This window comes from Streptopelia decaocto, assembly GCF_964273445.1.
Source record: "Streptopelia decaocto genome assembly, chromosome: 6".
Classification (NCBI taxonomy): domain Eukaryota; kingdom Metazoa; phylum Chordata; class Aves; order Columbiformes; family Columbidae; genus Streptopelia; species Streptopelia decaocto.
In genome coordinates this window covers 32,800,678-32,824,494 of record NC_138660.1, presented here as the reverse complement: position 1 = coordinate 32,824,494, position 23,817 = coordinate 32,800,678, and the positions used below count along the sequence as shown (strand labels likewise).

General features: G+C 51.5%; 1 protein-coding gene across 1 annotated transcript; it reads left to right on the top strand.

Annotated features, from left to right (window-relative positions):
* Positions 1-424: 424 nt before the first annotated feature.
* On the top strand, positions 425-23,536 carry LOC309441048 (aryl hydrocarbon receptor-like; the record flags this gene model as incomplete). Its single annotated transcript, XM_082055439.1, has 11 exons — positions 425-465; positions 543-730; positions 12,413-12,519; positions 17,148-17,237; positions 18,189-18,312; positions 18,562-18,692; positions 19,059-19,261; positions 19,388-19,497; positions 20,351-20,492; positions 21,185-22,790; positions 23,381-23,536. The coding sequence occupies 11 exons, from the start codon at positions 425-427 to the stop codon at positions 23,534-23,536; spliced, it is 2,898 nt and encodes a 965-aa protein (XP_081911565.1).
* Positions 23,537-23,817: the final 281 nt, after the last annotated feature.

Below are 23,817 nucleotides of genomic sequence, written 5' to 3'. Positions count from 1 at the left end.
GCAGACACGCATGCACGGTGACACGCGTGGGGTCCCGCCGACAGTCACCCTGGCATGCCAACACCACTGCAGTGCCACAAGGGCTCACCCTCCTCACCCATGTGGGCGGTGGGGCTCACGGTCCCTTTTTCTCCCCTTGTCAGCCCACTCCCCTTCATCCACTCCACATCACTCAACACCCCCCTTCACCTCTCAGTCCCCCTTCAGCGCCCCTCATCCCCGTCCACCCAATCATTCCCCCACATCCCCTCCCACCCTTACCACCAGTCATCAGCCCCACTCCCCCCCTTTCACCTCTCAATCCCCCCCCTCAGCCCCCACTTCCCCCCCAGCTCCTCCTCTCCCGGGGCGGGGCCGCTCCGGCTCGTCTGCCCGCGGGGAGGCTACGGCTGCTGCCCGGGGATGCGCTGGGCTCTGCCCGGCCATGTACGCGGGTCGCAAGCGGAGGAAGCCGGTGCCCCGGGCGTGAGTTGGGGGACAAGGGGACGGTTTCCTAGGGGGTGGGGACGTGGCCCGTCCGGTAACGCGGCTCTGCCCGGCAGGGTGCGGCCGGGGCCGGCCGAGGGTGGCACCTCCAACCCCTCCAAGCGGCACCGGGAGCGGCTGAACCGGGAGCTGGAGCGGCTGGCCGGGCTGCTGCCCTTCCCCGAGGAGGTGGTGGCCGGGCTGGACAAGCTGTCGGTTCTACGACTCAGTGCTGGTTACCTGCGCGCCAAGAGCTTCTTCAGTGGTAAGGCTCACCTTTTTTTTTATTTGTTTGGTTTGGGGATTTTTTTATTCCACACCCCCCCACACTTAAAAGTGCTTTTGTTTCCCTCCAACACTGTTTTTTCTTGCTTTGCAATCTCAAGCTGTACCGCTTCAGGGTGCATCGCGTCCGGGCGACAGCGCAGCTCCCGCTTGCTTGTAATTAGAGGGATCTGGACAGATGAAGTTGATTTTGTTTGTGGGTTCTGCTGGAGTAGAAAATTGAGGTTCAGTCTGGAGGGTTTGTGCGTGATCCCGAGCTCAGGCTTTGGCAGGCACAGCTTACGAGGGCAGCGGTGTATTGTGCAGCCCGGTTGGAAAGTTTCATGATGCAAGTAGCTTTTTTTTTTCCCTTGTTGTGATAGACTGGAGAAATACACGGTGTGCTGATAATGATCAATAATTACCTGTGATGTGGTTGCAGTCTATCTGGGAACCTTTTAAAATAGACAGTGTTAAAGGCATATCTGCATTCTACTGGGCTGTAATTGTTGTAATTAATAGGAGCCCAGAGGAGGATATTTAGGCAGCCCTGGATTTTCGTGGTGAAATAGCAGTGGCTTGAGAATACTGCATATGACCTCAGAAACCACAGTTTCTCTTTTCAACTCCAAATCACGGAATGTATTGAATGCCTTTTTTTTTTTTTATTTTAAATTTTCCCTTTCTATTCTCTCTTAAACGCTGCTGGTAGGATTGGCAAGTGGGTGAAATGGAAAATAAATGGCTTCGGAGTGGAGTTATTTGCCTTGCAGCATCAGGTCAATTTTTTTTTCTACTATATCGACTGTGTTTTCTGTGGTGTTTTTGCCCTGGTGGGGAGCTCTGCTGCGTCAACCGTTGCAACGCTGAGCGTGTTGCCCTATGCGATGATGCTCTGAAGCAGAGGAGGACAAGCATGGTGCTGGTCTTTCTGAAACACACTTGTTCTTGCGCAGGGTGGAATTCCATGGCACAACACGGGCCTCTCTCTTCCTCTGACACATTAATAACGTAAAGTTTGGTGCTTGAAGAATTTATAAAACGAAGGGGTGGTGGCGATTCCTTAAAATGGGGGTTTTGGAATCGCTGGTCTTGTAAAGCCTCACACCAGGAGTTGCTTTGGGGCTTTCCAGGGTGATTGTGCCGGGATGTCACGCAAGCTCGGCTGGGGAACAGTGAGCACAGGATGACTTCAGGGGGGTGGGCACGACACCGTTTCCCCTGCCCCATGAGCATCTTGCTAGGGCTGTGCATCCTGGGGTTTGACATTCCTGCATCCTTGGCTCTGTGGGTTACTTTTTTTTTTTTGCATTGAGAGAAACTGGGAAATCCCATTCTGAGATTCTCTCTCGTTTGTTTGTTTTCTGTTATTCCATCTGGTTTGATTTCATGGTGTCAGCTTCCCAACCACTGAGTAAATCAGTGTGTCTGAAGCTGTGGGATGGTACCTGCCGCTGCCTGGTTTAAAGCAGGTCATGGTAATTCAGGTGTGGGAAGGAAGGAAGGAAGAAAGCTTCATCCTTTTAGATGCACTTACTGATTGTAGACCTCCTTAAGTCTCTTCTGCAGCTTAAATATATATATGTATTTAAAAGGAGGTCTGGGCAAGCCCATCTACAAAATGAAATTATTTTAAGTTAATTTAGTCCCTTTCGGTGTGAATGCAGGAGTGATGTTGCTCTCTGACAAGCTGTGCTGGAGCAGAGATGTTCTCTCACTCAGCATCCTCAGATTTGTGAAACATGATCCTGAGGAAGCTGTTTTAGCTGCTGAACGCTGACAAGTCCTGTGTGAGATCAGAAAACACCAGGGGTTTGGGGTGGTTTTTTGGTTTATTGGGGGCAGCCAGCCCACCCCAGAGCTGTCCCAAGTGTGTCCCTGCTTGAGCACCCCCTGAAAGAAGACCAAGGAAAGGCAAGGGCAGAAACTGGGCTGTGCTGCTGTGCTTAGTGAGGGGAAACATCTTTGCAGCGTGTCCTCCTGGAGCAGGTCTCAGGTGGTGCCAATGATCACTGATGGCAATTCAGCCAAAAGGTTTACACCAGCTGCCGTGTCTCCAGCCCCCATCTTAAATATTTCCTTGGGTGATAGAAACGTCTCCTTCTCCTGGCTGATTGAAAATGAACTAGTTTTTAATTTTATTTCACTATATTGATTTATGCATGGCTGATGTATAGGGAAGTTTGTATGGGCTTAAGTGATTGAAAAGCAGGTCTTGGTGGCTGGTAGAATCTCTGGGAGCTTCTCTTGTTTTGGGTTCGTGATCACCTTCTGGGCATATGATAAATTCTTCAAAATGCAGAGAAGGCTTCACAGCTCTTATTAAACATGTACCTGCATTTGTATTGCAGTGGCTGATCTGCCCAGGTTGGGGTGGATTGACTGAGCTGTGGGGTGGAAGCAAACCTGCTGTTTAGCTACCGAGGTGGCTGAAATACTGTGCAAGAAGCATCTGCGTGTGCTTTTATCTCAACAGCGGAATTTTGAACATCAGTCTGGGGATATACTGCCACGAGGTCTTTGATTTCTAAGACGACATGTTTTCCATTTGTGCATGAGGATTTTTACACTTTATATGGCCTAAAGTGAAACTATCCCTGTTCCCTTTCTGCCTGTCTGGGGTCATGCCTAAAGGTCTGCAGTTAGGTGAGAGAAATCAGAGGATTTAAGGCTGTTCAATGTTTTGTTGTTTAATCTTTGGAGTGGTTTAGAGATAATCAAGTGTTGTCTTTGTTAAGCAGGGTTATTTACACAAGCATTTCTTCAGGCTGGGTTGGGTGTCTCTGCTGTGAAACCCCTGATGCCAAGTGGTGGTCTTCTGCAGGTCTTTGGAAGTCTAAAGGACACTGGTGTGTGTGTTTGTCTACCAACTCTGTTCCTTTTTTGCGGTCTGGCAAATCCTTCCAGTCTAACAAAGTGGGCAGCAGTTCAGTGCCAGGTGTTTGCCACCTGTGTTCAGCATCTCTGGGGAAGGAGGGTTCTTGGCCGTGGTCACCTCCTGGAAGGAGGCACTGCTTTTTGCCTTGTACAGTACTAATGACACTGTTTAGGCGAACGTTTGGCTGAGTTAGGTGTCCTAAAGTCAGACAGCATGTTCTCTCTGATTTTGACCATCTGAAGGACCCTCTGGCCCCTAGGACACAAAGCAGCAAGATGCCTTGGGATTACCCCAGTTCAGCAGATTTTCCCGTGGCACAGCGCAGGGCTGATGAGGATGGTTGGCAAGCACAGCCCACCATGCCAGGTCTGATCTGTGGTGGGGTGTAAGAGACTTTTCTTGTGCTGGAGCAGCACCGCTGTCCTCTGTAAGATGCTCAGGCACATTCCTTTTGCCCCGCTGCTGGACTTTGAGCCCAAACTGTATACAAATGCTTTCTGCCAGCGGGAATGCTGCTTACCATAATAGAGGTGAACTTAGGGGGGGGAGCAAGGCCATGGGAGGGCTGGAGACATTGGGAGACTTATTCCACCAGGGAGGTGAACTCGTAAGGCCAGTGGCCCAGCCCAGCCCTGGACTAGGAGGACTTAAAGGAGCTGAAGTTGGCTTCCAAATCAAGGTTCCTATCCAAATCTCAGTGCAAGCTGACTTAAGGGCTTCTTTCTGCTCCCTTCCTATCCAGGTCTTTTCCTCTGTAAGTCCCCGCAAATGTCTTATTTCTTTATTCCCCCTTGGTGAGACAAATTGTTTTAATTCTCATTCACCATCTTAACCTTCCTCTCTGCTCTGTAGGAGGCTCTTTCAGCACGTGTGGCTCGGTAGAGGTGGCAGCGTGCTGCAGGGCTGCCAGAGCCAAAGAACCAGCTGCAGCGATCTGCATCTCCCCCGAGTTTGGGAACCCTTTCCTCTCCCCCTGATGCTGAGGACTGTCCTTGAATGGTGCAGCAAGTCTAAGCCACCGAGCAACCTCTCTCCTGCCACCTTTCCCTCTTGTGCCCCGTGTCCTGCTGTTGGGCAGCCGGTGCTGCCGCGGTGGTGTCTGCACGGCACGTCGTACCAGCTGAGCACCAGCAGCTTAGCCCGGCGGTGCCTGGCGGCTGCTCCCCTCTAATCCCTCCCCGTTCCTCCCCTTGATGCTAGAGCTTGGCAAAAGCTGCTGGTTTATGTGTGTGGGGGGTGGGAAATCGCTGTTTTTTTCTCCCTTGCCTGCTCGGAAGGGGGAGAGAAAAAGGGAAGATGCTCCAGGGGAAGGTTTGTCGCTGGGTCTCACCTGGCATGGTGATTTGTTAGCGAAAAGGGAAGATGCCTCAAAGGCGCCTTGTTGTGTGGCTGTTGGGTAACAACTGTGTTGCTCAGTCCACTTAAACGCCTGGTGAGAAGTCAATTGGCAGACCTCAAAATGGGCAAAGGTTCAGTTCATAGAAGTATCTCTCACAGTTTGTTCCAGCAGCGTGCTGGGAAGGTTGTTCAAGCTGTGCTTCTCATCCTGCAGCGAGCCTGGCCCTTCTGGGGAGTGAGAGCTACCCCCCTGAGCACTCACTCGCCCTTGGGGGCCAGCTCAGGGTCCCCAGGTGGTCCTGTTCCTGTCACAGACCTGTGCCCGTGTGGCTCATTGCCAGGTGCCTACACACAGGGGCTTTGCCAGGACTCTGCAGTCACTTGAATGGAACTGAGTTGGGCTTTCATGGGGATTGTGCTGTTTGGGAGAGCTACAAAGCATCACGGCTTTTCCAAGCTGTTCCCCAAACCAAAACTGGGGAGGGAGTAGCACAGGACACCTGCAGGATCCATGTGCAGCCAGTTAGGCTGAGCCTAACCCTTTAAGCTGTGGTACAAATCCAGACAGTTATTGCTAGAGTGTAATGGCCCAAAAAGTGCCTAAGCTGCTCCCTGGCCATTGAATCAGGCTGGAAAAGTGCTTTAAATTCTGTAGGCTATTATAGACCATACAACTGTGCTTCTGGAACCCCTGCTTAGGGGTGAGGGTACATTTATTGATGTGTGGTGTTTTTGATACCAAAAAATCAGCAAAAAGATTCCTTAACATTGTTTTAAAAGTGTGAAAAAGCAGAAAGCAGGCTTTTTTATTACAGCACGCTAGATGCTAGGAGGATCATTCCTCTAATCAAGCATGTGCATGATTTGCACTTCTTGGCATTTATTACATACACCTATTGCATATTCATTTGTTTCTACTGCTTAGTTAATGCATTAAACATATTTACATAACTGCGCCCTTTGCCAGAGGTCCATCTTTGGTATTCGAGAGTCTTCATCAGGGGTCTCTAGTGCTCCCTGGTGTCTTCGCAACCTGGTGCTCCCCCAGTGTCGGCTTCTGACCTAATTTCTTGAGTGTGCATATTGTCATTTTGTGCTGCTACTCAGCAAAAGTCATGTAGGTCTTTCCTCATTTAGTGAAACATTGGAGTCACCATCCCTGGAAGTGTTTAAAAGGCGTTTAGACAAGGTTCTTAGGGACATGGTGCTAGAGTTAGGTTAGGTTATGGTTGGGCTAGATGATCCTGAGGGTCTTTTCCAACTGAAATGATTCTATGATTCGGCTTTCCCAGCTTGCAAACCAACGACATCACACTTTGCCTCATGTCCAGTCGCCACAGAGCTATTGTTTCTCTATTAGGTTTCTGTTATGTTATGTTTAGTCTTGCTACACTATGCTCTAGGGATTTCTAAAATATTTTTGTTCCTCTTATCAGTTTAGATATGACTAACGTTGCTCATTTGCTTCATCTGCTCTCTCACCTGAGCTGTTTGGCCACGTACCGCAGATAGCTGTAGCAATAAAGCCTAAGGGACGGTTTAAGAAAATAAAGCCTAGTCCTATGATCACCCTACTCTTAATTGCCTGGATAATGAGCCAGCATGGGAGCAGAGCTGGCAAGAAACTCCAGGTGAAGGTTTTGTGCCGGGGTGATGCCCCCATAACAAGTAGTGGGACTGAGTGGTTTCAAACTGCTATTGATGCTGCAAGAAGAAGGGAAAGCCTGGCAGGTCCTTATCCTCTTTGTCCTTGTTTAAACCTCTGCATGTGCTTCTCCCTTTGAGACCCAAGTGCCTTCGGTGACGCAACAGAAAGCTACACATAGTCAAGGCCTCCTTGCTTTTAAAAGTGCAATTAGATCTTTTAACAGGGCATCCATTATTCACCACGCGTGTTCATGGAAGGTGGTGTATCTGCACAGTTCAGGCAGAGGATAAATAATTCATCTATTTAATGAAATTTGTGTCAACGGGGAGCTGTGGCAGGTATTATGAAATGGTAAGTAAACCCTTAGTATCCATTATGAATAAGCAAAGGGAAACTCAGGAAGTATTTGCCAGTTGCTAGAAAATGGGCTCTGTACAGCTCAGCAGTGAGAAACAAACTGGTGGTTAAGCAAGCTGGATAGGACGTGGCTCTGCTGCCCGGTTTCAGCAAATCTCTGCTTGCTTCTCTCACCGTTTCCGTGATGCTCTTTCTTTCTAATGAGTTTCAAACACTCTGTATGAGAGGAGCTGAGTCTTCCTTGTATGTGAAGGTGGAACAATTTTGTATTGGCTAAAGAAGGGCTCAGTTCATGCTCAAGAAGCAATATAAATATTCCAGAATAGGATTTACTTTACTAAGTGCATGTTCCTGTTCTTTGCTTCTCAAAATAGTTGGAGGCATGTAAGCTTGCTGTAAAACATGTGGATTAAATGACGGAGCAATAGATTTGGTGTGCTGACAGGGTAGATGCCATTGGAGAAGCCAGAGAGGGGGTTTTGGTGCTTCCTCTGCCTTCACAACAGCGATTTAGCTTTCCACTGGTTTCAGCGTGTCAATCGGAAAGGCATTTGGGCCAAATTTTGCTCCCTTAGCACCATGCTGCTGTTCTCTGCATTGCACCTTCCTGCTGAGCCACAGCTGTGTCACCCGTCGGGTTCCCACCAGTGGAAATGAAAGCTCTTGTGCTGGTTTCACTGGAGCGTTGCAGAATTCGTGTGTCGTGACAGAGGGAGGGAAGATGGGCTCTTCCTTGGCTTTTTTTTGGGTAGATACACGTACTCTCGTGGGTGGATGTGGCAGGTCTTGGAGGATCTGCCCAGCAGTGCAAGGGGGAGACCTTGCCAAGGCAAGGGAGGGGGGAGATGCATGAGGTCTGATATGGGGGAAATCCATTTATTTATTTTAAAATTAAAATCATTCTGACCAGGGGAAACCACTTTTTGGTTAAAGCGACTCTTCTAGATTGAAAATTTAGATTAAAAGTGAAACAACCTCGGTTTCTTGAAAAGAAACAGCAAGAGGTTTTTTCTTCTAAATTTCCAATATTTTGTTTCTTCTTTGCAGTAAAGTGCAGGAAAACAATTTTGAGGGGTTACTTAATGTGAGGGTGTGTGTACTGAGCAGCAGAGCTGCAGGTCCCTCTGCCCACAAGCATCTTGGCGCTGGAGAGGTGGGTGGGAAAGGATGATCTGGAGATACCTCAAGGTAAGGTTTTTGCTACCATGTGAGTGGAAGACTTGCTTTTCAGGGAATTGGCACAAATGACAGAAAGAGAGAGGTGGTTAGAAGGCAATTTCATTAATAAACAAACCAACCAATCTCCCCTTCCCCTGGAGAGTGAGTGATACATGCTGGGGCATTGAGCCCTAGAGCAGAACACTTGCAGGATGCACCATAACCAAAATCCCTCTTCTCTCTCCCCCCACAAGATCTGCTCAGGTTAATAATTGCTGTGCAGATGTCCCTGAGATCGCTTGCAGCTGGGTTCAGTGTTTTCTCACCTCCTTTACATGATATGACCCCTCGCTGCTCTTGTAAAACCATGAAGGGGTTGGGTTTCCTCCTGCTGCTTCTCCTGTATTAGTGCCTGGAGTGGGTTTGGGACCAAGTCATCTCGTTTTCCTCCTTCATAGTCAGCAGCTGATGCAAAACCCTGTTCCCACTTAGAGGTTTTTCTGTGTGGAGGGGAGGGGGCTGGGAGATATCCTCTCAAAAATGTTAATACCCACTTGTTGGTGCAGAGATTTCTCAGGTCTGCAAAGCCCTGGCAGGTTCAGGAGTTCACTGGCAAACCTGGTAGCCTGCGGGGTGTCCCTTTGGCATCACGTGAAACAGCTTCCCAGGCTGGGTGCCGAGGAAGGCGCTGTCCTGGACATGGTGAGAGGAATCCTCCCCGCGGGAGGTGACAGCAGAGGGCCAGCAGAGACCCGGTGAGCAATGTGGACACCTGTGCAATGTGGACCACCACCGTGCAGAAAGCATCCTTCTCCTGGGGGGGAGCAGATGCATGCAGGGAGCTCGTTCCTTGGAGATGGGGCCAGGCAGGGATTTTCTTCCTCTCCACTAAAAGGCTTTTTGTGAAAAAATAGCCTGCAGGTCCCGGCAGAAGCTATTTTCTTTTTTTTCTTTGAAGAAATAGTATGAAAAATGTGCAAGACGTGCTACTTTCAGCTGACCAGCTTCCCTATCCTCACCTTCCTCCTTCCACAGCTCCCAGCAGCACAGGTGATGCTGGTGGCCAGAGTCAGGGGGCCCAGGAAAAGCCAATTCTTTCATTATTTTTTTTTCCTGCAAACTTTTCCCAGTTATACAGTGAGAGTGAAGACTGCACCTTATCTCCCTGCCCAACATGAAGGCAAGTGCTATGCTGGGAAGGCCACCTTTCCTCTGGTGCTGAGCTCACCCCGTTCTTGCCTTATCCTTCCCTAGGGGAGGAGGAGGAGGATGCCGCGGTGGGGAGGAGGAGGAGGATGCCGTAGCGGCTCTCTGGCTCGTCTCCGCTCCGTCAGGCTGATGTGCTGCGACAGTTCTGCTGAATTGCTGACCCGAGGGGCTGCACAGGGCTATTTATGGAGAGACAAAGCCAGGGGACACCAGGCAGCAGGCTGGCCCAAGATGTCTGCAGCCAAGAGCGGGTCATCTTTGGGGTTCCTTGGGTGGTTTGGATGGAAAACATTTGGTTAAGGTCAAAGGATTGTTTTATATGAGAGCAGCCCCTTGCCCCAGTGCTTTGATTCTGTTTGCAGGAGCAAGCTGTGTTTGATGCCAGGCATCTGCATGGAGGACAGTGGGCCATCTTCTGATTTTAACTTGTGTTTCCTCTGGCCTCACAGATTAGGAGCAGCCCAGATGCTGACAGCAAAGTCTATTTTTAGGCAGCGGTTGTGATCAAGTTTTCCTTTTTGCAGAGAAATCTCAAACCATTAAACCAGACCTCTGAGTAGAGTGCAGCACCCTTTATCTGCTCCTCTATCATCCAGTTTTATTTTTATCTCGCACCTTCAGCACAGCAGTCTGGGAGCTAGCAGAGGAGAACTGAAGACTTTTAATAATTCATAGCTCCTACATTTTGCTCCCAGGGATCAGAAAAGCGAGTTGCTGGAAGGACGCTGTCAGAAACCTACTCTGTTCACACCACAGGACCTCGCCTGGGTGATGCAGCTGCTGCGCTTGCACACTGCTCTGCCCCATGGCTGGTCCGTGCTCAGGACTTTGTGCAGGGTTTTTGGCCTCTGACCCAGGCAGGGGACCCTGAACAGTCCCTGGAGCAGCGGTCGGATGTGGCAGCATGTGTGTGTCCGCCCCAGCATGTTCAGGACCAACCTGCTGTTTTACAGATGTGTGTTGTAACCTTAATCCCAGGTTGTTGGCCCCTTGGTGTTCACATGCCTCCTGAAATAATCTGTGCAGGCTGAGCCCAAGGGGAATTTCCCAGACCTCAGAGAAGCAGGGCTTTTGCTGCTGTATCAGGTTCTGTTTTGTTTTGATTTGTTTGTTTTAATTAAAGGCAATATTAGAACTGGGACATGCTTTTCATTTGCTTATGGAACAGAGTTGACCTTTGGGATAGTCCTGTGCCTGGTGGAAGTGCATTTTGGCCTCAAAGCCTCGCATGCATATCAGTGGGGCTCTGCAGACCACAGCATCTTTCCTTGCTCCCACCTACCTATGAGCTAGTGCTTTGCAATTGCCCATTGAGGATGTGGAGGACTTTGGGAGGGAAGGTGAGCCCTGGCAATGGAAGGGGGGACAGCATGCCTTTGCTACGTGCTTGCTTGCCAGCAGAGAAATGCTGATAGATGGAGGGACTTCACTTTGGAGACTGAATGTGTCCCTTTGCTCATGGCTGCCCTGCAAACGGGCACTGCTGGGTTCAGCTTCAGACCTTTGGAGCATCCACCTCTCGCAGCGGCTGGGAAGCTGCTCGCCCACTTCTGCATGCAGGTGCTGAGATCTTTCAGGATCTGCTCCATGTGGGTGGGGGAGCTGAGTTCCAGCAGCTGCTGGTTTCACTTACGCAGCCTGGTTTCACTTACACGCTGGTGGCTGGTGTCTTCCAGCTTGCTGCTCTGTCTCAGCTCATGGCTTTGCTCCCGTGGACAGCTTAATGGGGTGATAAATTACTTCCAGGGCCTGCTTGATGCACCTGTTGCATCTGAGTATGGCAGCTCCTTGGCACGGGTAGCACAGGAGCTAGGAAATGCACATTCAAAAGAGCTTTTGCTCTCTTGAGCAGGAGCCGGGGCAGGCTGCAGTGGTGGCTGCCGCCTGTGCCTCGCACCTTTCCTCCCAGGAACCGGGGGAGCAGCTGGTTTATCAGTGGCCAAATGCCACCTTCTGTCCTCGTGGTCCTTGCAAGAAGCTTCTCGGCTTTGCTGCGTTCTCCACTGTCTCCTGGACAGGCCGTGCACAGGCTTGTTGACATCTTACTCTCTAAGTATTATCCACCCTAAAATATCTCTGGGAATTGTTCTTTTGGGGAGCACAGTACAAAATTTACAGGCACATCTTTTAGTTAAACTGAGTGACTGGCTTCCTCATCCGTATTTATCGTGCATCGATTGCTATTAGGTTGCCTGTGATTGCAATCTCGGGTGTCTACATTTGTATGCATGTGTGCATTTTTTCCGTGTTGTTTTTCTCCCACTGTGAGCTGTGGCTTGCCTTAATTTGATTGAATAAACCCGCTATGTTGCTGAACTGTAATGAAACATCATAGACTGAGCTATCCAGGCTGTATCCTTCAAAACAGCATGTTCCTTACGCTGGAAGAGAGTGGGTTTTGCTTCAATGCCTTTTGCATAGGGCAGGCTTTTACAGATGTTGGTTGGCTGTCCTTGGCAGAGTCATGGCGTGCAGGAGCTGATGTGTTCTGGTTCAACATCACACAGAAATGGTGGGTGCAGTGACTCCCCCAAGCTGCTGCCGTGCCCCAAAGCCAGGGGGCTGTGCATGGTGTGGCACCACGCTCTTGCTGTTTGCAAGAAGGGGTGTGAGGCATCAGCCCTGTGTCCACATCAGGACTGGGGACCTCCATAGTTGTTATTGTTAAATGGTAAGAGAGATTTCCAGCTGCTGAGTTCACTAAACTTGTCCTTTTGTGCTGCTGGTTGCAGGTAAATGCCTGATAAATGCAGGAACTTGTAGTTATTCTGCTGATGCCTGTCTGATCCCTGGCTTTAACTGCTTTTTACTTGTAGGTTTTTAGAGGTCTAGGGAGAGGGAAAGTGGGAATTTGAAAATATTGGCTGTTAATGGGCTGGGAGAAGAAAAAAAAAATAAAAAAAGGAAATTGAGAGTATTGGGTGGGTGAAAAATGCCCTGTTAAAATCATCTCTTTTGAGGGCTGGCAGTAAATCTCAGCTTCCCCTGGCGGTGCCGTGCCCAGCTTTGCAGCCAGGTGCACATTTCGGACGTTCATGATGGTGACGTGTGTGTGTTACTGCAGCACTGAAGTCCCTTCCCTTTACTTTGTGCAGTTGCTCTGAAGAATCACGGTGCCAAAGCAGCACAGGGGGATGGAGACCGCGGCTGCGGACCAGCGCCGGCCTTGGCAGCGATACCCGAGGGTGAACTGCTCCTACAGGTTAGTGCTCCTCGCTGGACACCTCTCCCTGGCAGATGCCTTCAAGGGATTTTCCTCTTGTCCCATTTCCAACTCCTTTGAATTTTACCCAAAGAGAAGGCTGTTCTGTTATTGATTGCAGGATGTTTTGGTTAAACGGTGATTTCTATGTGGTTTAGCTCATAGTGCTTCTAACTGAGCAGAGGTTTGAGACCTCTGCAGGTCCCTGGGGCAGAAAATGTGTTGCTTCTCCTCTCCCTGTCATTCCTGGAGAAAATTGCTGCCTGTACATCGTTTGGGTGTCAGAATCCCCTCCATCTCAGTGGAGGCAGTGCTAAACTTCTGACCACAGCGATTCAGCTCTTCTGCTTCTCTGCCCTTGTGTAAATGAGCCATAGGTGTGACCTGGGAGCCAAACAGAGCAAGATGTTTTGAGTGTGGTTTTCAACCTGGGCACACTGGTCCCTACTCAGGGATGGTTGTCCAAATGCTGGTGAAAACAGGGAAGAAAATGTCAGGGAAGTCTTCCCTGGTTTTCAGGCAGTGATGCATGACACCACATACACAGATAGGTGCTGATGGGTCATATGTTTAGCCCATATACACAGGGAACATGGATGTATCCTGAGAGCTCTGTGAGTCTTGCATATTTGGCTCCTTCGGTGATGCTGGAGGCAATGCTGGTGATGCTGCAGCATGGCTGGGCTGAGCCTGCTGCTTCTGTGGTTTATTCAGAGACGCCAGGAGACGACCTCCTGTCTCCAGACTGTGTGTGGTGAATAAGAAGAGGTCAGGCTCTGGCAGAGCGAGGTCCTGCGAGGACGCGGGGCTCCCCTTCCCTCCCCGCCTGGCACGCAGGCACAGGCTGCAGCCCCATCCCTGCCTGGCAAGGGTCCAAACAGGGCGAGCCTGCTGGTCAGCCCCAGCTCCTTTCCAAAAGCTCGCTCGGCTCTTAGCAGTAAATATAATGATCGTCCTGCTTGAGAGCTGGGGAGCCAGGATCTCAGTGTTTAGTGAGAGAAATGCTAAAGCCAATGAGGTTAATAACAAAAAACCTGAGGGCTTTCTGCTGTGGATATAACAAAACTGTGCCCAGCAGGTTTTGCTGGGGTTTGATATCTTGCTCATCAGCTTGATACCATCCTTGTAGAGATACTGAGCTGGGTGTTAAAAGCTCTGGGTCTATGTTTGCCTCGTCCAGGGGCCCATCTGTGTGATGCTGGACACAGCAGGGGCTCAGAACCTGCCTCCATGCCACCAGGAAACACTCCTACGTGTTTAAAAAATGACTTCCACCTGGTCTGTCACCTTTGGTGTCCAAACTTCATTTGTCTCATCTCGTGGTCTGCCCTGATTCTTCCCTTCACCTCATCTAATTTTCCAGCCTTTTTTTGTCCTGTCTTTTTTCACTAAGACTCTCTCTGGCAGCATCTCAGCAGAACGGAAGTATCTTAAACTGGGGTTAAGCATGAAAATCCCTCTAAAGGGGCCAAGGCCTTACTTAGTGAGACTGAGGACTAGGTGGACCACCTCTGCCCAGGTGTGCAGTGATGCAGGTTCACATCGCTGGCAACAGGGTATTAAATCAGCCTGCAGGTCAGTGCAGTTGGGGAAGAACAGAGTGTTGCAAGCTGTTGCTTGCTGCTGCCATGGCAAAGCAATGCCTCCAAAGCTGCTCAAAGGGTTAAAGTGCATTGGGCAGCACTAATTAACCTCTGCAGCAGATTCCCACACACTGAGATCAACCCCAGTAAATAGAGAAAGCGTTTGTGCCGGGAATAAAGGGAAGGAGAGGGGGGAGAAAGATCGACCTGGACAATGAAACAGGAGTTGGCAGCAACAATAGCTGGACTTGGCTGAGGCTACACGCTAGACCCTAATTAATCGTGATGTCTATACATTATGAAGTGGGGGAAGCAGGCCAGGACTGGCTACTGTGGCTTCCCTGCCTGCAGCCAGGTTTAGGGGTACAGGATGATTTTGGCTCTGGACAGCCATAGGGCTTCTGAGGTCAATGTTGCAGAAGGACCCCTCCTTCTAAAGGGCTCCTGCTTCTGTCTGGCAGGAGTGTCCCCACGGGGACCTGTTGCCCTTAGGGAGGGGTGGCTGGATGGTGCTGTCACAGCTGTGAAAGCTGTTCAGCTTCTGGAGAACTAAACTGGTGGTTTTCTTGTGTTTTCATAGCCTTTGCTCTTAGGCAGCACTGTGGGCTTGAAGGTGTTTATTGGAAGTCTATTGGGATCATTTCAGAGCTGGGGAAACTGAGTCACAGAGCGATACCTACCACTCAGGGTCAAGGGGAAACTCCTGTTGGCCTGCTCCCAGCCCTGGCAAATTGATTATGTGGTCTTCAAAGCACAGGGCTCTGCACCACCAGGACTCACCCCCCATGGTTGGCTGAGGCTGGTGTGGTGCCTGCAGTGCTTAGGAGTGCTTTGGGCTGGTGCCCTGGAACCTGACGGTGCCTGTGTTAGCAGGGCTTTCACAGACATCAGCTTTTCATCAGGAATGAAAAGCCAGGGCTCCTGGGACAGCAACTGCATTCTTCGATTGGTAGGAGAGCTCCTCTGCACCTTCTAACCTTCATGGGTCTCCAGGTGCAAGGGACACTGTCAGCCAGCACCCTGGTCCCTTCTCCTGTGTCCTGTCCTGCCAGCCCTGGGGCTGCTGGCTTGGAAAAAACACCCAAATAACTTCCCGAATTTGCTACACTGACGAGCTCCTCTTGAGGAAGACAGAGGCTTCAGTCAGCTCAGCCCATTCCTGCCTGGGAACGCAGCGCACCCTTGGATGTTGACTTTCCACTCCTGGAGCTCGAGGAGAGGATGGTAGGGCCAGTGAACTATAAAATATGTAAGTTGCGTAGCATTAAAAATGCATCAGAAACTTTGAATTTATGGCTACGTTTGCTGTTTTCTGTGGGGAGGGCTTAGTGCTTTGAGCCTGCACAAGCAACGGAGCTTGAGTATTTATTTTGTGAAACCAGAGCATGGCATTCAGCCTGGTTGGCTGGAGGTCGTGCAGGAGCGAGCACATGCTCCAGAATGGCGTGTTTGTGTAGTGTAAATCTGTACACCACACAGAGAGAGGGAGCTCCAGAGGAAGAGGAGCATGGCTGGGAATGTCTTGCAGCTAATGTGTGCATCCCAGGCGTGGGTGGCTGCAGACACCACTTTCTCCTGCAAACACCAGTGTTTGGTCCTTTTGCTGCCATGTGGTGCTTTGGAAGGATGGTGCTGTGCAAGCTGGATGAGTGTCTTGCAGCAGGTTGTTGCCAGGCATGAGTTCGGGATGCATCATGTGTTTGTTGAAAGGAAAAGTTACTCTGAAGTCGGCCAGTGATTCTGCGGTTTTCCCCCAAGGCCAGGGACTGCACTCAGCCAATCCTCCCTCCTGCTTTGGAAGAAAATGGCTTTTCAGGAATCAGAGTTTTCCACCACAGCTTCAAAAAGCAAACTCTTATGCTTTAGCTTTCACCTTTTCCATTTTCAGTGGTTAAAACTCTGTGCAGCATTGGGTTGGCCACCTTGACCGCAGGGTGAGCAATAGCAGGAGCGAGGAGCAGGCAGTGGAGGCAGCCTCTGTAGGCTGGTGCCTTGTTCCTTGCCCATGGGCAGCCCACGTGTGGACACCATGGTCCTTCTCCAGGCCTCCTCTGGCATGCAAGGAGGACAGGAGGGATGCAAGTGAGGCCACGAGCTGGCTGGGTTTCTCCCAAGAGCTGCTGAACCTGCAGGAGTATCCCCATCGGTGTGGGTCAAGCAGCAAGAGGGAATGACCAACCAACACTGGCAGCATGCAGTGAGTGGGGGTGGGTTTGCTCTTCACTGAACATCCCCCGGTCCCACACTGTCCCAGGCCACACATGGCTGCCAGGACCCTCCCGGGCTGCGGGGAGGATGGGAACTACATGAGCAGAACGACCCAGGTAGATGCAGGTCAACGTTAAATGCAGCCGACATGAAACGCTGTTTTGATTCAGGGTTGTCAGAAAGGCTTGTTTCCGCCAGAGTACGAGAATAGACCAGTTCCTGATGGTGTCTGGTTTTGTTCTGCAAGCAGTTCTGAGACTTTTATTTGCTCTTCACATAGGATGAGTATAAATGTCCAAATCTGAGTCTGAGCGACCGCTCTCAGGATGGAAGCAAAGTTCTCCATCAGTTTGGATTAGGGTACGCTTGGGCAGCCGTATGGGAGAGCTACCTCAGAGAAACCCAGCAGAAGGTGCTGTCTGTTTTCTTGGCGAGCACAGCTCTGCCAGCGTTGATTCCCATTTTCATCTGTCTGGCCTCCAGTGGAGTTTACCCAAGCGAGGCAGACTGGAGGATAATCTGAGAATGAGCTGCAGGCCTTGACCTCTGCTTGGTAGGGTAGGTAAAACAAAGAAGCTACTGAAACAGTGGATTTGGTGACAGCCAGGGCAGCACCCAGTGTTAAAGCAGCAAGGCGTCATTGGGAAGATCTTACTTTCCTTCCAGGGCTTCCCATGCTTTGTCTCCTCTCCTACACCCTTCTCTTGGTGGTGCAATGCCTGCTAGCTGGGACCACCCAGGACAGGTGGCCACTGTCCGAGCAGAGCGAAACTCTGCATCCAGCTAGAAAAGGGTGATGCAAGTGTGGCATGTACTTGCTGATCTCTCTGTCCCCAGGCGCTCAATGGCTTTGTGCTGGTGGTGACATCGGAAGGACTGATATTTTACTCCTCGCATACCATTCAGGACTATCTGGGATTTCATCAGGTTGGTGGGACACCTTTGACTCACTGTGGTGGGGTTGCAGATTGGATTTTTACCTTAGTGGTGGAGAATAACCACAAGTTCCCTGTGAGGGGGAAGCTCTGCGGGGATCACAAGGTCTTGTGGGGTCTGTCAGGCTTTTCCTTGGTCTTGTGAATTTGGACCTTATCTTGCCAGATGTGGTTGTGAGGAGGTGTCGAAGCAACTTCACTAGCCCACAGATGCTTTCCACCAGCCATGCTGACAGGCCGTGAGGTTCATGGCCCCATTGTGCAATGTCATGGTGAGGTGTCTGGGGTTCCCTGCCCAGTTTGTCTTTGGGTGCCCACTCTTCTGGTTGACCCCAGTAGATCCCGTAAGGCTCCAGTGCTTTGTGGTTATCTAGGCACTAGGTCAGATTTACGGGGAAGTGGGACTTGCCTACAGTCCTTTAGTTACTGTGGTTTGGTCTTGCTCCCGCACAGTTGGCTTTTCCCACCACCTGGGGTAGATGAGGATTGTCCACGTGGGCAGCGGGAGCAAAGTCCCAGAGCAGGTGCCTTGTTCTCTCGGTAACAGTGTAGGGCTGGGCAGCTTTGCTGCTGCTTTGTTCCCAAATCCATGTTTTCATCTCATCCTGTCAGTCAGCACTGGGATTTTGAAGAGGAGCTGTCAGATTTTGTCAGAGGGGAGCTGTGTTGCTCATGCTAGTGGCTTTTTAGTATGGGCAAGTCTGGTCCAACGTGGGCAAGTGGTCCTTAGAGCCAGATGTGCTGCCTGTTCCCACCAGCATCAGCGCTTGTGGAAAGTGTCAAACCTCATTCAGCCAGCGACCTAGTTGGGCACTGGGGGAGTTGGGTGGGATACGGCCAACAGTGCAGGATTAGGGGCCATGGCAAGCTGTTTCCAGGTGGGACATGAAAACTGGTGCCCAGGGGCAGCCCACAGAGCTCACACTTTGCTTTATTCCTCTAGACAGATGTCATGCACCAGAGCGTCTTTGAGCTGATCCACACTGAGGACCAGCAAGAATTCAGACGCAACCTCCACTGGGCCCTCAACCCACCCCACGTTCCCGAGGGTGAGCCTTCTGCAGAAGGTAAACGCAGGTTGGGTGCCAGGCGTCCTGGGTGGCACAAGATGTGTAGCTGCCCATGTACCCAGTTCCCTGCCATCGTTTGCGTGGGGCTTGTGTCCTTGTGGACCATAGGTTCATCCCAAATGCTGTAACTTTCAGTGGATTTCTGTTGCTGTGCTTTGCAAACCACCAGAGTCCCTGATGCTGGGGACCTCCAACCCTTGGTGGGGGACCCTTGCTTGCTTCTCTTTCAGTCCTTCTCTCCCACAGCAGGGAAGAGTCTCAGCTCTTCTGCTGTCGCCTACAAACCGGATCAGCTGCCCCCAGAAAACTCCTCCTTTCTGGAAAGGAGCTTTGTGTGCCGATTTCGCTGCCTCCTGGATAATTCCTCTGGCTTCCTGGTGAGTACAGACCTGTGCCGTGACCTCTGCAGCAGGAGGGGGTGCAGGCTCACCCCACGGGATCTCTGCCACTGCTGGAGCATAAAAATTGGCCTTGAGAGACCCAGTGCACCTTCCTGTCATGTGCAGGTCCTGCCTGCTTCAAACAGGAGATATTTCTGCTGTTTTTCATACATTTGATCTGTACCTACAACTTCTCTGCATCTTGTTTTAATAGGCAGCACTGGAACTGCAAAGGACAAGCTGCAAGAGATTGTTTGCATTAACTCTGCAGCGAGATGGCTTGTTTTCCATGCAGATCTCTTCCCTCTCTTCTCTCTCCACCAGGTTTTCTGTGTGACACTGAGCTTTTTCTTCCCTCCCCAGGCTTTAAACCTTCAAGGCAGGCTGAAATTCCTTCATGGGCAGAACAAAAAGTCTGAAGATGGATCTGTGCTGCCACCCCAGCTTGCTCTCTTCGCTATCTCCACCCCCTTGCAGCCACCGTCCATCCTGCAGATCCGAACCAAGAACATGATCTTCAGGACAAAGCACAAGCTGGACTTCACCCCCTTGGCCTGTGATGCCAAGTAAGCAGCAGAGCTGATTTGAGGGGTGATGCTGCTGGTTTCCATCATTGCCAGTCCATCCCCTGACTGGGTGATGTCTCACCCTTGCTCTGTCATTGAGCTGGGTGCATTCTCGCTCACCTGCAGGGGGAAGATAGTTTTGGGATACACTGAGGCGGAGCTGCGGATGTGCGGCACCGGCTACCAGTTCGTCCACGCTGCCGACATGCTGTACTGTGCTGAGAACCATGTCAGGAGTAAGAGTCCCTTCCCTGGTTCCTTGTGCCTGTCTCTGAGGCTGATGAGTGGGCTGGGCTAGGAGCAGCTCCTGTGGCTGCTGTGTTAAACCCAGCAGCTCTTTCCCATAGGATCAGAGAATCATAGAATAGTTTGGGTTAGAAGGGACCTTCAAAGCTCATCTAGTCCAGTCCCCCCTGCAATGAGCAGGGGCATCTTCACCCAGATCAGGTTGCTCAGAGCCCCATCCAGCATGGCCTTCAGTGTCTCAAGAGACGGGGCATCTACCAGCTCGCTGAGCAACCTGGGCCAGTGTGTCACCACCTTCATTGCAAAAAATTTCTTCCTCATGTCCAGCCTGAATCTCCCCTCCTTTAGTTTAGAACCATTACCCCTTGTCCTGTTGTAATAGGTCCTACTAAAAAGTCTGTCTTTCTTATAGACCCCTTTTCACTACTGAAAGGCCGCAACAAGGTCTCCCCAGAGTGTTCTCTTCCCTGGGCTAAAGAACCCAAACTCTCTCAGCCTGATGTCATAGGAGAGGTGCTTCAGCCCTCTGATTGTCTTTGTGGCCTCCTCTGGACGCTTTCCAACAGGTCCATGTCTTTTCTGTAGTGATGGCTGATCCAGAGCAGAGAAGATGCTTTGCTTGATGCCTTGCCGTGATGCTCTTGTCACCACAGGGAGCTTGGGGTGGTGTGTAGTGATGGGTATTTGGGTATTTAGCTGGTATGGTGTCCCCTGCCTGTGCCAGCCATGCCTCTGCTGTGACTCCACCTTCTTATCCTGGCTGGAAGCAGCAGCATTGCTGGAGGCAGCCCTGCCCACGGTGACATGTTGACAGCCCTGGGCACGCGTGCTTCCTCCTGGCAGTGATGAAGACGGGCGAGAGTGGTCTGACGGTCTTCCGCCTGCTGACGAAGGAGAAGCGCTGGAAGTGGGTGCAGGCCAACGCACGTCTCGTCTACAAGAACGGCAAGCCTGAGTACATCATTGTCACGCAGAGACCTCTTGTGTAAGTGCCATCTGGGTCAGCCCAGGCCGAGATGGGGACAGGCTGGCTTTTTGCATCACTGTGGGCTCTGGGATGCCCCAGGCAGGGCAGGATGCTCTATTAGTCATTGCTTCATATGTCTTTTGAAGGAGCAGCCTTAGGATTCTGTATTTTGATGCTGTTCAGCCACGTCCCCCTCTGCAAGGCTACCCCACAAGTTTGGGAGAGTGCTGAGCAGTGCCCTGCACCTCCCATCCCTGCCCCAGTGTTCTGGGCACCATTCCAGACTTAACCTGTGGAGACTGGTGGATGCTCTTCAGCAGCTGTAGGGACAGGGGGGTGCAGGAATAGCAGGGACCTCAAATGTGGGTGCTGTATGGCAGCAGCCCAACATCCCTGTCCTAGAGGATGCAGCACAGATGAGCAGGGCAAAGGTGTGACTTCTATCAGAGCTACATTATCCTTTGCATTTTAAGTATCTTCTTGGTTATGCTACAGGTATGTGTTTTTGTGTGTGTATATATGAAAGTGTGTGTGTGTTTGTACGTAAATGCGTATGTAAATGAACACGTGTGTGGTTCTGCTTGATACATGCATGCTGTTTGTAGCAAAGGAGCTTTGGCTTGCAGAAATCACAATTATCCATTGCAGAAGCATTTTGCGGCATGTGTTTTTGCATATACAAGCCTCGATCTCCTCTTCCTGCCCTGCAGAGACGAAGAAGGAGGCGAGCACCTTCGGAAGCGGTCCATGCATCTTCCCTTTACCTTTGCTACAGGAGAAGCACTCTTATACCAAAGTGCTTACCCTCTCCCAGGCTTCCCTGACCCTTTTCAGAGCAAAGGGAAAACCAGCAAGCCCAAGAAGACCTCCCATAGCCACAGAGGTCGCTCCCAGAAGGACGGTGTTGACCCCAGTTCTCTGCTGGGCGCCGTGATGCGACAGGACAAGGCGGCGTACGTCTCCCACCCAGCTCCCACACCTAACTGCTCCTGCAGCAGCAGTTGCGTGGACCACCTCGGGGACATCTCCTTGCTGGATGCAAGAGGAGATGGCTGGAGTGTGGGCACTGCTCCAGCTTCTTCAAGCAGGGACAGCCTCAAAGAGGAGCTGGTAGATTCTCAGCAGGAGGACCCTCTCTTGGCCACCCTAGATTCACTCTCAATTAAGAGTGACGAGAGCTGTTCCAACAATGAGCTGTTCAGTGCACTGGAGGGCCTGGGGTTGAATGCTGAAGACCTGGAGCTCCTGCTGCTGGATGAGAAAATGGTGATGGTCAATATGGACCCTGACCGCACCCCATCCCAGAATAACTGCCTCACCAGCAATGAGATTCTCTCCTACATCCACACCACACTGGCGAACAAGCACGAGGGAGGACAACAGGTCTGTCCCCTCCCAGGCACATCCCTGAGCCTATGTGGAGGCACCACTGCGTACCAGGCCCACGTGGAGAACGAGGACTCGCAGTATGTGCCCCAGCATGTGGTGCAGCCCAGTATCACCCCTGGCCAGCCCCCTGCTCAGCTGTGGGAACAGCCCCTCCATACCGTGCCAGGGCAGCCACCCCCGCTGCTGCGGGAGCCGGCTGAGGAAGAGGGAGAGCTGGCTGAAGGCTTAGAGTGGAGGCCAGCTGGGGAGGATGGGCTGCTCCTCTTCCTCCAGCTGGCACAGGGCAACCCATGGGACAAGGCACTCGGCTCACCCCCGGGAACCTCCTGCCCACAGGATCCCCCCAGGGCTCGGCAGCTGGAGGGGGGCTTCCCGGCCATGCATCCCCCCCAAGAGGATGCTCGCCAGTCCTTCTCCCTGCACAGCCAGTGCCAGGGAGGACCACCCAGCCAGCCGAAACACCATCACGTGCCAATGAACGGATTGTGCGGCCGCAGCCCTGACCCCACTCTGCACCCCTTCCCCAGCAGCAGCCCCAGCCTGTGGCAGGACTGTGTTCCCCTGCTCCTGGGGTCCCCGGCTCAGCCTGGTTTTTATGGCATCAGCCAAGACTTCATCTCCCAGCACCAGGGATGCTGGAGTTCCGGGCCTGTCATACCAGCAGTACATTTTAATCGGAATGGATTATGCAGCATGGAAACTGCAGGCAGCAGGGGGTCCCAGGCAGAGATGGCTCCCTGCTCTGGGTTTTTTTCGCCCTCCTTATGCCAGCTTATTCCCGAGAAGCAGCCGAGTGCCTCCGTGCCCCAGCACCCTTTTCCGAGCTCATCTGCAGAGTGTTTCAGGAGCATCAGCAGCCTGCTGGAGACTCCCGTGAACTCCTATGGGACATACGCCTCCGCGCTGAGCCGGGAGAGCAGGCACAGGGTAAGGCCTTTGCTCTGCTATCATGCTCAGTTTTTTTCTGTGCTGGTGTTTCCTGGGATGCCTGGAAGAGCCCATCTCTGCAGTGGTGCTTCCCAATCCTGCAGCACTACCTGGCAGGGTGAGATGTCTAGGATGGGTCTGTCCTGCATCCCTGGTTGTCCAGCCCTTCCCTGGTGATTACTGTCCCAAGAGCAGCTTGTTCCTTGGTGCCAGACATCATCTGCTATTGGAACAGTGCCCTTCTGTCTCACAGGAGTCTCTGTGTTAAACTCTGGAGCCATCAGATGCTGTCAAAGCATCTTCTGCTTCTTTCTGAAGGCCATACTCTGCACCTCAGGTCCTCTCATTCTCCATCTCCTCCACTTAACGCACCAGGCACCTTCTATTATAGCTCAGCCAGAGAGCTTGTCTCTGGTCCTGTCTAGGAGTTTGGGAGCTTGTAGGACCAGCGAGGAACTTCATTCTAGAAATGAAGTGACGAGTCGGCATTTGCTCCCCCTTCTGCCAGACTCCTCTGGGCACCAGCCCAATCAGTACTTGTAAAAAGCTGCAAAATGACTCAAGGCTTTGTTTTCTCTCTCTTCTCCTAGCATGAGAGCAGCTGTGGTTTGCCCAACGCTCCCATGGGACTCCCAGGTGCCCGCCCGGTGCTGGAGGGGAGCCTGGTCCCCCCCTGCCAGCCGCATCCCCAGGCAGAAGTGCTACCAGAGCATCCTCACACCTCCAGCAGTGACTTCTGTCTCTAGGAGAGACTGGACTGGACAGAGCAGGACGATTCCCTGGGGCAGGAGCTGCCTTCAAGTTGCAGATAACAAACCTTTCCCTTGCCACATATGTCTTGCCATTGCTCCTGGTGTCAGTTGCTTTGGCTCAGTGGGATTTTTGTGTTTGTTTGTTTGTGTTTTTTTAATGTTATTTTTTTATCAATTTACCACTGTCCTACCCCTGCCGAGGCTCCCCGTGCCGGTCCTGTGGAGGTGTCCCTGGCCTGGGATGGCAGGTTTCCCCAGAGCATGGGAGAGAGCTG